Source organism: Peromyscus leucopus, chromosome 4 (genome assembly GCF_004664715.2).
Source record: "Peromyscus leucopus breed LL Stock chromosome 4, UCI_PerLeu_2.1, whole genome shotgun sequence".
Lineage (NCBI taxonomy): Eukaryota > Metazoa > Chordata > Mammalia > Rodentia > Cricetidae > Peromyscus > Peromyscus leucopus.
The window spans coordinates 68,774,002-68,790,893 of record NC_051066.1 but is presented as its reverse complement, the minus strand read 5'-3'; the positions used below and the strand labels follow the sequence as shown (position 1 = coordinate 68,790,893).

The following is a 16,892-nucleotide window of genomic DNA, read 5'->3' as shown; positions in this document are numbered from 1 at the left end:
AGTGGTAGAGCTGGGTCTTGAGGTAGATCTATTCCCAATTAAGTATTAAAAATAAAGAAGCCTGGCTGTTGTTTATGACAGTGAATGCACAGAACTAAAGAAACCCACCCTGATGGCAATTCTAGGAAGAATCTGCAATCACCAAACTCCCAGAGGCAGAGATAGAATGGTGGGCAGTTGCTGAGAGCCAGGACACAGGGAAGCACTGTCAGAGAGTGCCAAGTGTTTATCATGTGAAACAACAGGTCCTTGAGTTACCGTAGAGCTCAGGGCCTGAAATACACAGTGCTGCATCAGAGCTGCCGAGGGCAGTGTGGACACTTGGTGGAGTCATAGTAACAATGCCGTTAAGGCAGAAGCAGCAAGAACCTGAGGAGGCAATGGGCATGGGCTGTGCTGATGTCTCGTGGTGTGTACTTCTTCCCAGACACATCGAGGGCTGTCTGTTACACATACACACCGGCAGGTGTGCCAGTCAGACCTCAGTAGGTGTTTTTGCAAAAAGAAATTTGATAAACAGCATTTGAAGAGCAGTAAAAGGAAATACTCATTGCTTTATTGGAATGATGATAATGGACTAAACTTCTGAAACTGTAAGCAAGCCCCCAATTAAATACTGTCTATTTTAAGAGTTGCCTTGGTCATGGTATCTCTTCATAGCAGTAGCACAGTGACTAAGACAGAAGTTGGTACCAGAGGCTGTGACAGGCCTGATGATACTGTTTGGTGGAGGAATATGGAAGACTCTGAGACTTTGGACTAGAAAGGCAGTTGGGTGCTTTAAGGGGGTGGGAGTGGGGCTTAATGGGCCATTCGAGTAGGAGCATGGAAGACAGAGCTGGGGACAGTTTGTACTGTGGAGGCCCCAGATCAAGAAGTTTCATAGAGGAAGTGTTGGTGTTTTTGCTCTTTTGGGGGGCCTGCCACCCAGCTCCCAGATAGACACACACACTAGAGACTTATTCTTAATTATAAATGTCTGGCCTTAGCTTGGCTTGTTTCTAGCCAGCTTTTCTTCAGTTAAAAGAAACTCTGGGCTTTTCCTTTTTCTATTCCTGTATATACCTTTCTCTTTTTTACTCCATGGCTTGCTGTGTAGCTGGGTGTCTGACCCCTGGAGTCCTTTCTCTGGCTCCTTCTTTTTTCCTCCCAGATTTCTCCTTCTATAAATTCTCTCTGCCTGCCAGCCCCACCTATCCTTTCTCCTGCCTTGCTATTGGCCATTCAGTTCTTTATTAGACCTTCAGGTGTTTTAGACAGGCACAGTAACACAGCTCCACAGAGTTAAACAAATGCAACATAAACAAAAGCGACACACCTTAAATAATATTCTACAACAAAGAAGAGCATTATTAAGTGGCCTAGAGACTGTTCCTGTGGTATTTTGACAAAGAATGTGGCTGCTTTTTCCTCTTGTCCTGGAAATCTGCCTGAGGCTAAATTGAAGAGTTTTGGGTTAATGGAACTGGCAGAGGAGATTTTTAAGGCAGTCCAGTCTTGATTGTGTCCTGTGGTTATTAGTAGTCATTTATTCAGACCTGTCATGAAAAGAAGCAAGCTGGATAAAAAGAAATACAAATGTAACGTTGGAGCCAAATCCTGTGCTCAGGGATATAAAAAATTTAAAGAAAAGCTTGATGCTAAAAGTCAAGTCAACCTCAGAATAAGACTCCACCCAGCTAAAGTTCTAACCTGTGAGAAGGATTAAAGTGAAGGAAACTATCAACCACAGACCCCAAGATGTTGGAGATTCCAGAGTCACGGGATACCTGCCCAGGAAAACTGCAGACCACGTGTGGAACCAGCCCACATGTGGAAAGAAGTGTGTTGTAGTCAACAGAGCTGGAAGGAGCTGGACATTTGAAGAGTGCTTCAATATCAGACATGGAGATGCAGAATTTGGAGTTTGCCCTGCTGGTTTTCAGTCTTGCTTTGGTGCGGTACTTCCTCACTGTGCTCCCTTTCCTCCCTTTTGGTCTGGCAATGTATATCCTGTGCCACTGGGTGCTGGAAGTACGCGTTCTGCTCTTTGGTTTTGATTTTGCAGGGGGATTGCATTAGGAGATTGCCATGAGTCTCAGAAGAGGCTTGGAACTTTGGACTTTTAAACAGTGTTGAGACTGCTAGACACGGGAACTTTTGAAGTTGGACGTTCCTGCATTATGATGTGGCTACAGGCGTATTGGGGATGAGGAGTGGAGTGTGGTGGTTTGAAAAAGAATGACCTCCATGGGCTCATATATTTGGATGCTTAGTCACCCGGGAGTGGCACTGTTGGAAAGGACTCAAATGATTAGAAAGTGTGGCTTGTTGAAGGAAAGGGGTGGCCTTTGAGGTTTCAAAAGCCCATGCCAAGCTTAATCTCTCTCTCTCTGTCTCTGTCTCTCTCTCTGTCTCTCTGTCTCTGTCTCTCTGTCTCTCTCTCTGTCTCTCTCTGTCCCTGTCTCTCTCTGTCTGTCTGTCTGTCTCTCTCTGCCTATGGAGCAGGATATAGCTCTCAGCTACTGCTCTAGCACCTGCCTGCATGCGACCATGCTCCCCACCATGAGGATAATGGACTAAACCTCTGAAACTATAAGCCCCCATTTACATGCTTTCTTTTATAAGAATTGCTTTGGTTGTGGTGTCTGTTCAAATGAGTAGAACAGTGACTAACACAACTGCCTTCACCACTTTGTCCCTCGAGTTCATCACTCTGGCTGCTCTCTTGATGGCATTTACTGAATGACTGAGTGCTTGAATCAAGAAAATCCTGAATTGTAGTAAAGCTAAGCCAAGGAACACCACCCCCCCCCCAGCCCTGGACACCTTGAGGCCTGAAGCAGCCATAGAGGCTTCAGGCAGCTTCCATGTCAGCCCCAGCCCTGCTTTTCCCTTCTGCTCTGTAAGGGACAGAAAGGTAGTACCACTCTGCGTTGGCCGGCAGACACCACCCCCTTGTCGTTAATTCCTTGTTGAATTGACAAGGACCATTTGGTCTTTTCTTATTGGCACTCACAGTCGTGATGCTGATAGCCACCATTAGCATCACGCCTTCTGCCGTGGTCAAGGCTGCAAGGGCGCAAGGGTGCTCTGGTTTTACAGAGAAAATTGAGGTCTGCCCAGTGAAACCCCTGCCCAAGGCCACACCTGCAGCTCCTGAACTGTGAGCTGAGATTTCAGCCCACTGGGAGCTGTGACAGAACCGTGCAGTGTTGGCATAAGGACCGGACTCCGGGCCACTCCATGGAGGTCCCCGTAGACTAGGATGTCTGTCATCTGGGGAGATGATGGAGGAGAGGAAGCCTGAGCCGCAGCATGTCTCACCTTAATTTGTGTGTGTTTGCACTTGCCCCTGTGTGTGCAGGTACGTGTGTTCATGCATGTAGAGGCCAGACTTCAATCTTGGGTGTCATACCTCCGAGGCCCATCTTACTTTTGTTTTGGTTTGTTTTTAAAACAAGCTTTCTCACTTGGCCTGAGGCTTGTGGATTGGCTTGACTGTCTGGCCAGCAAGCCCCAGAGATACTCTCGTGTCCATCTTCCCAGTGTCAGGATGACAAGGTTACATCGCCATGCCCAGCTTTTTTTATTCAGACCCTGAAGGTTGAACTCAGGTCTTCATGTCTGAACAGCAAGCACTTCGCCGCCGGCTGGCTCATCTTCCCGGCGTCCTGTTTCTGACACTGTCAGAAGCACAATGGCTGGTTAGGCTCATCCACAAAGGAGAAACACCCCCGCTTCTCTCTCCTCCTCTAGAGGCAAAGTGGAGTTGAAGGTTTGCAGGGCGCGCCCCATCCTCTGATCCTGTACACACAGCCATAGCTGCACTGGTGTGTGACCACCTGCGGGTAATACTGGGGCGTGCATACTGGTTTCTGGGGTGACAAAGCTCCTGATGTGCCTGGATTCCCTGAATGCCAGGTTGGGAAGGATGCTTTGAATGTGGTACTTCATTGCACAGAGAGTATGGTGCCGGTTAGTGTTGATTACTCCAGAGAAGTCCCGAGTAGTGTGAGTGTGTGGTACTGGGAATGGAACCCAGGGCCTTGCATGTCTTAGCTGAGGGATCCACCGTAATGTTGCATCCCCGGTGCCCATTGCTGTATCAGAATATGTGAGCCGGTTAAGTTGGGAACTGGATTCATAGTTTCAGCTGTTTAAAACCCTGACCACTTGCCTGCTTTGCTTTGAGGCCTGCTGCAAGGCAGTACGTTATACTGGGGAGCATAGGGAGGCAAGCTGCCACACCACACAACCCCTGGGAAGAGACTAGCATTCCAAAAACACCTCCCAATAGGCCCCGCCTCTAAAAGGTTCCATCGGCTTCCAATAGTGCTGAGCTGAGGACCAAGTTACTAACTCAAGGGCTTAGGGGACTGTTCCCCAGGTCCCAGCTGTAGCCACACAGATAACCAGAAAGTGTAGTGAAAGAGCTAAGAGTGGTAAGTTCGGAGTGGGTTCTTCCCTCTTAAAAGTGTGAAATATGATGTCTCGAGAGTTTTGATGGTGGCTGTGTCTCCCAGCTGGTTTAGGAAAGTCCAACAAGCTAACAGCTGGCCCAGTTAGAAACCCTTAGACCCTGGCGAGAGAGCCTCTCCCTCATCACGGCTAACAGACATGATCTTTGCCGCCAAGGATCTTGGAAAAAGTGATGGGATGTCATGGAGCTAATCCTGGGGTGACCAGGGCTGTGGATGCAGAGAGTTTGCTCAGATCAGGAGGGCCTGCAGAGGTGACACAGTCTGAGACCCACAGATGGGAAAGGAGCCACCATCACAGCTCAGTGAGGAAAGTTTTAAGAGGATGTGGTCACTTGGGGGCCATTTCTGTGAGCTCCCACCATTAGGTATTGTTACTATAATCAAACAATTATATACTATAATTGTTACTCGGTATTAGTTACTATAATCAAGGACCCAGTAGAGAAGGGGAAAGGAAGGAGGACTTACTTGAGCTCAGGGTTTCAGAGGACTTTCAGACCGTCATACTAGGGAAGGGCTGGCAGAGTTTGTGGTGGTGGGAGCGTGTGGTGAAGACGCTGCACATAGAAAGCAGAGTGAAGGGCCAGAGCCAGAGTCTGCCAGCCAGGCCCCACCTCCTAAAGTCTTCACACCCTTCAAAATAGTGCCACCAGCAGGGGACCACACGGTCAGAACGCGAGCCTGAGGGGAACATTCCAGATGAAACTATTCCATTTTCTAAATTTTTGCAAAACAGTGTTGCATGTTGTTCATAGAAGAGGATCATGTGTGTGGAAAAAATGGGGTGAGGGTCCCCAGCTTCAAGACGTGGTTATCCTTGGAGGGGGGAAATGGGGAAGGAGTTGGAGGCAGAGGTGGTCTTTACTTGGGGTTTGTAATTTTTATTTATTTGGTGTGTGTGTTGTATACGTGTGTGTGCATATGTGTGTGTGCACATGTGTGCGTATGTGTTCATGCCTGTGAGTATACATGTGTGTACATGCACGTGTGTGTGTTCATGTGCATATGTGCGCATGTCTGTGTGTGTGCAGGTATTTGGTCAGAGGACAGCTCTTGGGAACTGGTTCTTTCCTGTCTCCATTTGTGATCTGGGGATGAAATTCAGGTTGCCAGGCCCATGTCCTTGTGCCTGTACCCACCGAGTCATCTTCCTATCCCAGCTTGGGAGTTTTTTTGAAGCCAAGGGAAAGATCTGAGAGGAACATGACCAGTGTGCGTTCTGTTGGTTCTTGCGTCAGCTACTTTATCCTCTTACTATTTCGGAGTGTTTGGAGTGCTCCAGGAGTATGATTCTTTCAAAGGTATGGAAAAGAGATTCTGGGCATGGCTGAAAGCTGACTCACTGCCCCTCAGAACAGGCTGCAGCAAAGTGAGGGACAGAGAGAGACTGGGTCAGTTACCTTTCCCCTTACCGTGACAGAATGCCTGACACACAGAGCTAAACAAAGGAGCGTTTATTTTGGCTCACAGTCTTGAAGGTTCCAGTCCATAGTCTTTGGCTCTGTTAATCCTGGGCCTGTGGTGAGGCAGAACATGGCAGTAGGAGCCTGAGGAGGAGGATGTTTACCTCATGGTGGACAGGAATCAGAGAACAAGGAAGAGACAACCTAGTACATCCTTCACAGCACTCTCCAAGTGGATCTTCCTCTTGGAGTTCTCAGCACCTCCTGAAGTAGCACCACCAGACAGAGACCGTGTGCTCAGCACAGGAGCCGGATGTGCACACTTCATGTTCAACCCCAAATAGGCCAAGGTCAGGCAGACAGGTTGGCAGGACTCAGGTGCACAGGCCTGGAAGGCTGTAACCGTAAATGTGAATTTCATCATAAGCTCAGTGGATAAAACCTCGAGATGGAGAGCGGCATGGTCTGATTTCAGTCGACAAACACTTGGTCTTGCATTTTGAGGAGAATGGATAGAATCTTAACACTAGTGTCAATGGGCTTGTGGGGTTGCTGTGTACCACCTAGTCCTCGGGGAACTAGCCTTGATCTAGCATATTTTTCCACAATTAGGAAAGTCTGTGTTATATGCTAATTATATCTCATCTAAGCTGTGGAAACAAGAAAGAAGGAACATGTCACTGTGAAACTCAAAGAGACAAATGAAAAAAGGATCTTCAAAATAATATTGAAAGTGAAAAACGTTTATTAAATGAAGGATACTCATTAAAAAGGAGGCGCAGACCCTGGGCGTGGTGGTGAATGCCTGTAATTCCAGCACTCAGGAGGCTGAGGAGGAGGATCGAGAGTTCCACTCAGCCTGGGCTACCTCAGTGAAGCTCTGCCTAAGGCAAAATGAAAATAAAACATCAAAAAAACAAGTGAAGTAAGAAAGGAAAACTCTGATAGATAGAAGAAACGAGTAGGCACAAAGAGACGACGAGTGGATGGGAATAGAGTTCTGAGAAACTTTCCTTGACACTGCTCCAAAAGACAGAGTAAACTATGAAGAGGTAGTTAAAAGACACGGAGGATTGAGTAAGCTATTCTGTTTATTTAAGAGAAATTCTACCAGAAGAGATTAGAGAAAATGAGGGATTCTACTAAAAAACAGAACAGCTGAGAATTTTCCAGAACTGAAACGTGGACATGATCATTAAGTAGTGAAGAGAATTTTATTATCTCTGTTTCAAAAACCACAGTGCAAAATGGTGGCAAGGACTGAACAAAGGGAAAGACAGTGGACTATAAAAGAGCCGCTGTAGACTAAGGCTGCTCATCACCTGGGTCAAGAAAAAACCAGAACCATTGTGAGAGAAGACAACACCCATGCTCTTCCCTTCCGTGTATCTTCCTTTCTGAGCGCTTCTCTTTCTGTCCTAACCTTCCAGCTTCAAATCTGTTCCAGATAATGTCTTTTAATGACCCCTGCCCTCTGAAAGGAAAGTCAGGGACAGCCTAGAATCCCATGTCTCAAGGGATCCTGAATCTCAGAACGATGGTGGAGTGTAGACATTTGGACACAACCCCACCCCAAACCCCAAGGGTTTTGAATATTTGAAGTTTGAGGAAAGGAGGAGCCCTTTCCAATCACAAGAGCCCGGCCCCCAGTGACGGCCCCCATCTCCCACAGACAGTGCCGAGAGAGAAGGGTGGGTTCAGCTTTTACTGCATCAGCCCAGTGCCTGTGGGGAGTGGTGCTCCTGGGATGTCGCCAGGATTCCATCAGTACAGATGAGAGGGCTGTGACCATTTTCTCTCTGCTCTTCTCCAGGGTCTCTGAGGGAATGGGAGTGGGTGGAGAGAGGACAACAAGGATCCTTGACGCCATCTGAGGTGGGATAGTGGGGACAGTGTAGGAGGACGGGGGAGAGAAGTGAGGCTGAAGATGGAGCTGGGCCCTGGCCTTAGTGAGAAGGAGCCCCCTTCTCTAATGTCCCCTTCTAGACAGTCTCTCTGTTTTACAGATTGTGGACAAGAACAACCGCTACAAGTCCATAGATGGGTCCGACGAGACCAAAGCCAACTGGATGAGGTGAGTCCCATCCCTGCCGTCTCCAGGGGGCCCCACCAGCCTCTGGGATGAGCCAAGGGAGTGTCTTGAGCTTCCAGGCCCTCCGAGCTCTCTCCAGACTGCTCCAGAGCTGCTGCCGGCAGGGTTTGAGAGAACTGCCCTCTTCCCCTAGGATTCCATCACAGGCTCTAGGGAGAGCCTGTGGCCAGACCAGTAGGTTGAAGGAATCCTGGAGGCCATAGAGGCCGTGGGCTCCTGGTAGAATTCCTGCAGAAGAGGAGAATGGCCCCAGCCTAGAATGGACCAGCGGCATTTCTCCCAGGGCAGATTCCTGCTGCCCGGGTGGCATCACTCCAGGGAAGACCCACAAACCATACCGTGGTTGTGTGAGAGAGTCGGGGCTCCTGACATCTCCAGCTCCCTTTCCCACGGGGCTCACGCTAGGCCTGGCAACAGTGGTTCTGCTCTGGCCCCAGGCTCTGGCCTAGAAGTGTATGCCAGAAGGGTCCTGAAAGTCTAGCCAGCGAGAACAGAGAACTGAACAAGGGTGGCCACACAGTTGGGACCCAGGCTCGTGTGGGTCCTACTCATGGATATATGTTAGGAGAAGGGTCCATTCTGTCTTCGGTACCACTTGGTGGTCTCTATCTGGGACCCAGAGGTGGTGACAGGAGATTTAGATCTGGTTGGGGAAACAGGGATGCCTTCACAGACCCAGGGGCCCAGCCACATCATGGGTCAGAAGCCTCGTCGCTGTGTCGTTCTGTGAGTCTCGGATGGGTTTCTTGGGGACTGATGGGGAGACAGGAGGTGGGGACAGCAGGGATGTCTCAGGGAGTTGGAGCACGTGAGGAGGAGCTGGTTGGAAGTGGGGAGTCACAGGAGGTCCCCTGTGTCCCTCTCTGTGGCCTCACGGCCACCTGTATGTCCTGGGAGCGGCAGCTGGCTTGCAGGGCAGTTTGGGTTCATCCTCTTACTGAGGGGTGCAGCTGTCCCCACTACCGCCGGACAGGTGCAGAATCAGCACCCACACATTGCCTCCTCTTATACAAGCTGGTCAGCCATCCCTGAAAGCGGCACAGGAAGTTGGGCTTGACACTCCCAGCCGCCTTCTTCTCCCTTGTCCCAAAGGTCCAGGTCAGCTCGACAGTGTCTCGTATCCCTTATGCTGAGGACTGCTTCTGCTCAGATACAGACTGGGCACTCGAGAGTAGGCCTCCCCAGCCCTGCCCAGTCCTGCCCTCTGCCTCCTTACAAGGCTCACACCTGCCACTGCATAAATGACAGAGAAGAACAGACATGGGCTGTGAGGGCCCAGGTGGAATGGAAAGGACACATGAGTCTTCAGAGGGGACAGGGCTTGGTTGAGGGCACCTGGAACAAGCGGGCACAAGCCTTGCAGAGATGCTGTTAATGGACAGCACAGACCAGACCCTGTCTGGGTCTTTGCGTGGGTCACCGCAGCCAGGTCCAGGCCAGCTGAAAGAGTGTGTCTGATGCATCCTGGTGTCAGGCTTTTGCACTGTCACTTGCAGGGCTCCAGGAACCATGGTATAGAGAGCTGACCTGTCCCTTGTTGCCTCCCACTTCTGAGCTTTTGTTTGGGGAAAGGGCTTCCCCACAGCCCCTTAGAAGACATTGTCTCATCTCAACTAACTAAGCCATTGTTTAGCATGCCAGAGCTGCTGATGTGATTTGATTGGGGATGGATCTGGGACATCACAGTTTTGCAAGCTTTTTATCGTGACTCTGATGTGGCCATTCAGGCTGACAGCCATTGCTCTGTGCTGGTGGTCCTGCCCCAGTGGTGAACGGAGACCAAAGCAGGGCAAAGTCTTGCTCAAGTTCATGTCATCCAATGCAAAATGAGGACTGGGGCCCCATGTCCCTGGACCTACAAACCAGGCTTCTTGATCTGCAAGCCAGGGTTCTCTCTGCTAACACACAAGGGACCAAAGAGAGCACGGCTTCTTGTGGCTGTGGGTGGGTGCAGTGGCTTGGAGTCTGCTCCTCCCGCCTTGTTAGCATGACTCTGTCCTGTTGTCCCTAGCCTGTCCTGACCCCAAGCGGCTCCTTGGTGGTCTTAGCGGATGTGTCCTGGCTTGGAAAGGTTCCAGGATCCAGTGGTTGTGTTGTGTGTGGCTTTGCTTTTGGTAGCGCTTGCTAATTTACAGGCACACTTAGTTGTGCTCTCATAGACCAGGGGTTTGGGGGTGATTTGATGGATAGATGTCTTTATGAAACTAGTGGTGGGCCAGGCAAGGGGTAGGTATTCATGTTTTGAGTGTTAACCTATGCAAGCTCTGTGTTAGGTGCTCCGCGTGCAGTAATTTTCAACCAAGGGCTGTTTTGTGCCTTCGGGGGGCACTTGAGACATGTGTGCCTTTGGCGGTGCTTTCCAAACACTCTAGATGAGCAGAGCTTCATGCATGGGTGCCCCTGGTTTGCACTGGGGTAAAAGGTAAGCGTGTTATTGGACATTCCACGTTGTACAGTAATCTCCTCGTCTCCTAACACAGACTCTGTGAGCGCCCACAGGGGCATAATTAAGGCCCTACAGGGTTCACCCTAGTTTTACAGAGGCCCCTGTGGTCCCCACCCAAGGATAGTTGCAAGTCTGTCTGAATGCAAGGCCTTGTCCTGAGCTGGGTACCAGAGCCCCCAACTTTCCTTTATCTGAGTACACTCTATTGGCTGAGAGGAGAGAAAAAAGGCAGGAGGAACTGAGTACTGCTGATCTCCGCTGTGGTTTTGGAAGCATCCATAGGTATGGGTTGGGATCCGAGTTTCCCTCCGTCGGATCACCCTGGTTCCTCCTTCTGGGTGGAACTTTCAGAGCTATAGTGAAAGGTGGATAGAACCACAATGTGGAAAGATTGGGTTCCAAAGCCAGAGCAGCTGCAAGGTCAGGTTGAAGAGCCACCGAGGCTATCCTAGTGTCCCTCCAAGGGTAGTGTGTCTCTTGGTGGATGCTCGTGGGTGCCTCACATCTTAACCAGAATGCCACAGCAGCCACTCCATGAGGAGCCTCTGGTGGCGCCCCTGAGGGGGAAGAGCTTGTTTTCCTCTGCACATGTACAGGAACAGAGGGACACGAGGGACGCTGGGAAGGGAAAATGAGCCACAAGTGACAGAATAAACTTCCTGTGCTTGCAACATGATGGACGCTAGCAGCTAATGCCACAGACCACTGCAGTCCACTGTAGGGCTACTCTTTTTTATTTTCAAAATTGTTATGTTTATATGTATGCACACATGTGTGCAGATGCTCACAGAGGCCAAGAGGGGCAACAGACCCATTGGAGCTTGAATGACAGGCGTTTGTGAACTCCCTGATGTGGTTGCTGGGATACGAACTCTAATCTGCTGTCAGTGTTAACCATTTCTCCAGCCCCTTAAGTCATTAAGGTTCATAGGTAGATGGAACCCACAGAAACTGCTGTGGTTGGTATCCCCACTCTGGATGGGGAGAATGGGGCAGCAAAAGGTCAAAAGAACTTGAACTCCCTGGTGCTCAGAGCAGATGAGAGGTAGGGTAGCCCTACCCTGCCTGCAGTTACTGGACTCCTTCTACCTCTTCTTCCAACCTTCCTTCTGAGGAAGAGGGAGGGAGAGGCATCACTGTAGGAGGAGGGTGTGGTGGAGCCTAGGTGGCCGCAAGTGTTCCCCGGCTTCCCAGATGGGGCCTGTGATTAGGAAGGACGACCACCCTCGTTGACGGTCATTTACCCAATTATGCTTTGTGGGATATTCAACCCAAGGAACGTGCTGCCCCTGGCGGAGCGTAAGAGGAAGCCTAAGTTCTCCAAGGAGGAGCTGGACATTCTGGTCACAGAGGTGACCCATCACGAGGCAGTTCTCTTTGGGAGAGAGACCATGCGACTGTCCCATGCCGACAGGGACAAGATTTGGGAAGGCATAGCTCGGAAAGTCACCTCCGTCAGCCAGGTCCCCCGCTCCATCAAGGACATTAAGCACAGATGGGATGACATGAAACGCAGGACCAAGGACAAGCTGGCCTTCATGCAGCAGTCGCTGTCGGGCCCAGGGATCGGGGGCCACACCCATCCCCTCATGCTCACTGCCCACGAGAGGGCCATCAAGTCAGCACTGCTCACTGCCCAGGCTGGCACAGCTTCCCCAGGGCAGCACTGGATGGTATCGACAGCCCCTCTACCAGCTGTGAGTATCGCTGCCTGTCCACAGCCTGAGTGTGTGTGTGCGGGGGGGGGGGGGGGGGGGGGGGGGGCGCGGCTTGCTCTTCCTCGCGTGCACACCCCTCTCTTTCTAGCTCCCAGCCCTCCCTGTCTCCCAACTCTTTCCTCCATCCTACTTCCATCATGCCTCCACTTCCTGTGCATCCATTCTGTGCTAGAAGCTGACTTGGAAGCAGAAAGGACAGGGCTGCATCTAAAACCTACACAGACGACACTTGTAGGGATAAAAAGCTTCAGATGTATCCAACGTCTGGCCCGAGGGCTGCAGGCACATCGCGATGAGTGTGGCCCTAACCCAAATCATAAGCTTATTTAAAACATTACAAGCTATTGTTTATTTGTTTGTTTGTTTGTACCTTGAGCCTGGAACTTTGTAGTGATCTCGTTGTGTTGCGGTGCCCAAAGGTTAGACATGCTTGAATTAGACCATTGCTCACACTTAGAGGAAGGATCAGGGCTGAGCCAGTCCAGGCAGGGCATCCCAGCTTTCCAGCCTTAGACTTGTGTGGTACCCAGGGCCCACACGGGGTCTGCTCTTCTGCAGCCAGCTGGGGCCCAGCGTCTTCAGTCTGTGCTGGGTCTGCAAAGCACATGACAGGAGGTGCTGCAGCTACCAAGCAGATCGGGCCAAGCCTGGCTGAGGAAGGCGTCTGAAGGGTGATGAAGAGTTAACCAAGCCTGGTGCGAGGCGCAGAGGAGGGGAGGAGAGAGGAGGGGAGGGCGAGCAGGCTGGGAACAGCATGTACAAGGCCCACATCAGGAAGGCGCTTGGCACGTTCCAGGAACTGCCGAAGCCAGGGAAGCCCCAGCATAGCCGGCAGGAGGAGGGGCGGTACCACAGCAGCCAAGCGGCAGAACCGGGGCCGGGGAAAGACCTTTCCCCGTGATCGCCCGCTCGCTTTGCCTTGTCCTCCGCACTCCAGTCTTCTGTGTGTGATCTGCTTCTTTCCAGTTCCTGCGCGTCTTGGTGCTCACCTGAGGCTGGCCGGGCTCCCTCCCTGCTCTCTCCGTTCAGTTTCCCTGTGGCCCCTCCTTCTTGCCTCCCAGCCTTTCTAGTTCACCAGAAGGGGGAGCCATTGGAATCCCTCCCTGAAGAACCCCGCCCCTTCCCGCCCACCTCTCCACACATCCACACCCACCCTCATCTGACGTCCTCACTGGAGGCCTGTGAGCAGGGCAGGAGAATCCAAGGAGGCTGTGGGGGCCAGCACCCAGCCAGCAGGAAGGTGGTTCTCAGAGTCCGCCTTCCTCCCTGGCCCCTTGCCCAGGGGATCTGCTCATTTCCTGTTTGGCTGGGGCCTCTGACAGGTGGCCACTCACAGAGTCAGCCTCAGCAGTAGAAAAGAGTGTTCACGATGAGGCGGACTTCTTGTTAGCCAGCTGAGGAAAACAATCTTCCAGAAAATGGAGGTGCCCCTGAGACATCAGAACCGGACTTGAGCCTGGGTCTGCCAGGGTTTGCTGAAGCCTGGGGTGTGTGTGGGGGTGGGTGGGGCAGTATCCAGAAAAGTCTGTTTCCTGAATCCTGCCCTACTCACCCCTCCATCTCCTAGACATCAAAGATGATGAGGTTAGCAGAGGTAACCTGGGCTGCAGCAGCCTCCATATCTATTAATAGTCACCAGGTTCAGCCAGGCTGGGGTCTTAGTGGCCTGAAGGCTTGGAAAGGGGGTAATAGCAGCTCAGAGTGCTCCTTCCCACCCTTTCTGGCATCTGCTTACTGAGCATGCTCAGGAAGCCCTGGGCTTTCCCTGTGCCAGCCCCATGAGACCCCAGGAGCCTTAGGAAGGAGGAAGCCACTTAGAGGAGTAACTTTTTGGGAAGTAAATGACTTTTAGTCCCACACCACAGGCATGAAGTCTCTTCCTTACAGCAAGATGAGTCTGTCACAATTTTTATTTCTGCTATGGGAATCTACCTGTACTGTGACCACCTGAAAGTTCGAGACCCCTATGTTCAGGGTCTAGGGCCCTGAATCCCTTATCAAGGAGGACTAGCTGTCTGTCTCACAAGTCCTACATAATCAAGCACTCATGGGTGGCTCATCCTACCTTAGGGGACAACGGGGTTGGTAGCTTGCCCCACATAATCCTGCTGATTCCTGCATCAGCCCTTCCCTCCCATCTATAACCATTTGGCATCCTGGGCTAGATGACTCAGTGGTTAAGAGCATTGGCTACTCTTCCAGAGGACCCAGGTTCAATTCCCAGCACCTACATGATGGCTCACAACCGTCTGTCACTCCAGTTCCAGGAGATCCCATGCCATCTTCTGGCCTTTATGGGTACTGCATGTATACCGTGCACACAGTACACAGTGCACAGACATACATGCAGACAAAATACCTATACATAAAATATAGAATTAAGATCTTTTTTTAAAAAAAAATACAGCCATTTGGCATCACCCTGCGTTAATTTTTAGGTTAGGATTCCACAAGGTGGCCCCAGGCAACTTTGAAAGCGCCTCCCTTGTGGAAGCTGGAGCTCACAGAGGGTGGCTTAGAACTTCTGACAGGGTAGTACTTTCCGCTCGGTAACGCACCGCAAGCTCTGGGATCTCATAGTCCAGCCAACTGCCCAGCCAGGGGCCCCAGCAGCTCGGCAGAGTGGACATTATTGTTCCTCTGAATGCAGTGGACTGCAGAAATGCCGAGACACAGTCAAGGTCATAAGCCATCGCAACTGGGGCCTCCAAGTCCCTGGAATGTAGCCGCCACCTCTGTGGGAAGAAGGGAACCAGCTCCTGCTCACCCTTCGCCCAGTGCCTGGCCCACACGCCCCGGGGACTTAGGAGCAGGCATTTCTCCGTGGGCGGCGCCCTTGTAGGCTGGGGTGGGGTGGGCAGTAGGGAGGGTTCAGAGGTGGGCCCGTGACCAGGGCTGCCCTGTCTTCCCCGTTGTAATCGTCTGCCCTTTTCTCCTTGCATGCCCTAAGACGATGAAGATGAGGAGGCTCCTGGGCCCTCCCGGCAGCCTCTTCGGATGCCCCCACTACATCCTCCAGAAGAAGAGGCCCACCTGGCCAGGCCCCCGCTGCTCTGTTCATCTTCTTCCTCAAACCAGACCCAGCTGTTGGGACCTAAGCCAGAGGTCCTGCCCCATCCCTCGCCCCAGGCCCAGGCCTGCAGGACCCCAGAGCCTCATCCCAGCTCACCCACCATGGGCCTGGACTGGCATCTCCTCCATGCCCATGCCCACCAGACTGAAATGTTCCAGCAGTTCTGCCAGGAGCTGGTGACTGTGCACCAGGACATGGCCGACAGCATGCGGGTCATGAGCCAGGCTATGGCTGAGCTGAACAGCCGCGTTGGTCAGATGTGTCAGACGCTGATGGAGATCCGGGATGCGGTTCAGGCATCTCAGCAGGGGCCACGAAGGGCAGCAGCCCCCATGGACTCCGCTTCCCAAGCTCAGGCACCCCTGCCGGACCCTACACCAGATCCCCCAGAACCAGCCCCCACGCGGACTACCAGGTCTCGGAAGAGAAAGCACAATCTCTAACCTGGCCAGTTTGCACAAGGAGGAGCTATGGCTTTGAGATGGGGGAGTCTCTTGGGTCCAGAAACAAGACTGATGACCCCGGGGCCCGGTCATCCCCTCACCTGGTGCAGTCCAGCTTCCTGTGCTGTAACAGAGCAACGGAGCGGGTGTACAGGTTCACCCCCTACCTCAGGAAGATGCTCAAGACACAAGAGGAGCTGCCTGCTTGACGCTTGCTTGGCCTAGAGGGTTGCTCTCCCCACGGCCTGTATCCTGTATCCTGTGGAGCAGGCCTTGCTGGGGCAGGGGGGCAGCATCCGAAAGAATCTTGCTTCCAACTCAGGGCTGCAGCAGAGCTGACCTCCCGGGTCCTGATTCTGCTCCTTCCCAGGTGGTTCGGCCTGTGGGTGGGTGGGGCTAGCTCAGCGGGGTGGGTGGGGCCTGGCCTTGGCCCTGTGCTTGCCCTGCGTTGCTCAGCTGCTGTGCTTGCCTTTTTTGTGGAAGGAAGGAGAGTGGGGCTGTGCTGATGAGGGGAAGGAGACGATCTTGCATTCTTAGCACACTGTAAGCTTTTTTTTCCCCCAAGCCTGTGCATAGCAGGCCATCTCAGGGAGCTTTTCTGAACAGTGAGGAGGCAGCCAAGTCAGTCTTTACAATCATCGATTGCTGGTCATTCCGATCATTGTCATGTACCTCAGGGGTCAAAAATGACACAGCCATGTAGAGGTGGACCAGGACTGTGGGCCTGGCCAGCTTCCTTCAAGAGGCCAATTCTAGAGTGCTAATAGATGCTCCTTACCTAAGTTCTGCCTCTGCCTCAGCTTCTGCACTTGGAAGAGGCAACAGAACCAGCATGGAGATAGATGAGTGTGCCAGCCTGCCGTGGCCCCAGTCTCAACAGCCAGTGGTGGGGAGACCCAGGGTCCAGGCCTCAGGAGCCAGCAGGCAGACTGTCCACTCACTGGCTCCTAAATAAGGCCCAAACCCAGTCAGGCTGTGTCCAGTCCACCTCCCAGCATGCCTTGCCCCTGCTTGCTTGGGCTTGTACTCACTTAGCATACACACTTCCAGCTCTGTGGTTTGTTTAGGGGGCGTGGTCAGAGAGCTGGGTTCTTAGAGTTAGGCAGGGAGACCAAGCAGAAAGCTTAGCTCTGATCTAGGTGCAGCTTTGTCCTCGCTCCTTGGCCTGAGGCTGATCCCAGCAGACCTTTTGCACCCCCCCTCCCTTTCCCCTAAGAGACTAAGTGGGCCTGGAAGCCTCCTGGACCCAGTGCC

At 52.1% G+C, this 16,892-nt stretch overlaps 2 protein-coding genes across 4 annotated transcripts in view; both read left to right on the top strand.

Moving 5' to 3' along the window:
• LOC114699722 (zinc finger protein 862) overlaps positions 1–16,892 on the top strand; it is an 85,109-nt gene that overhangs the window by 48,173 nt on the left and 20,044 nt on the right. For all 3 annotated transcript variants that reach the window (XM_028878985.2, XM_028878988.2, XM_028878987.2), the window contains exon 5: positions 7,873–7,940. In XM_028878985.2, the coding sequence (XP_028734818.1) occupies positions 7,873–7,940 (68 nt within the window). The remainder of the gene's footprint in view (positions 1–7,872; positions 7,941–16,892) is intronic.
• On the top strand, positions 7,955–15,464 carry LOC114699724 (myb-related transcription factor, partner of profilin-like). Its single transcript, XM_028878989.2, has 2 exons — positions 7,955–12,101; positions 15,073–15,464. Exons 1-2 carry the CDS (start codon positions 11,655–11,657, stop codon positions 15,373–15,375), a joined length of 750 nt encoding a protein of 249 aa, XP_028734822.1. The 5' UTR covers positions 7,955–11,654; the 3' UTR covers positions 15,376–15,464.

What these genes read in the sequence shown, in the direction of transcription:
- LOC114699724 (XM_028878989.2), top strand. Translation starts at nt 11,655, where the DNA reads ATGCTTTGTGGGATATTCAACCCAAGGAACGTGCTGCCCCTGGCGGAG. An exon ending in CGACAGCCCCTCTACCAGCT is followed by an intron (nt 12,102 to 15,072) that starts GTGAGTATCGCT and finishes GCATGCCCTAAG; the next exon opens with ACGATGAAGATGAGGAGGCT.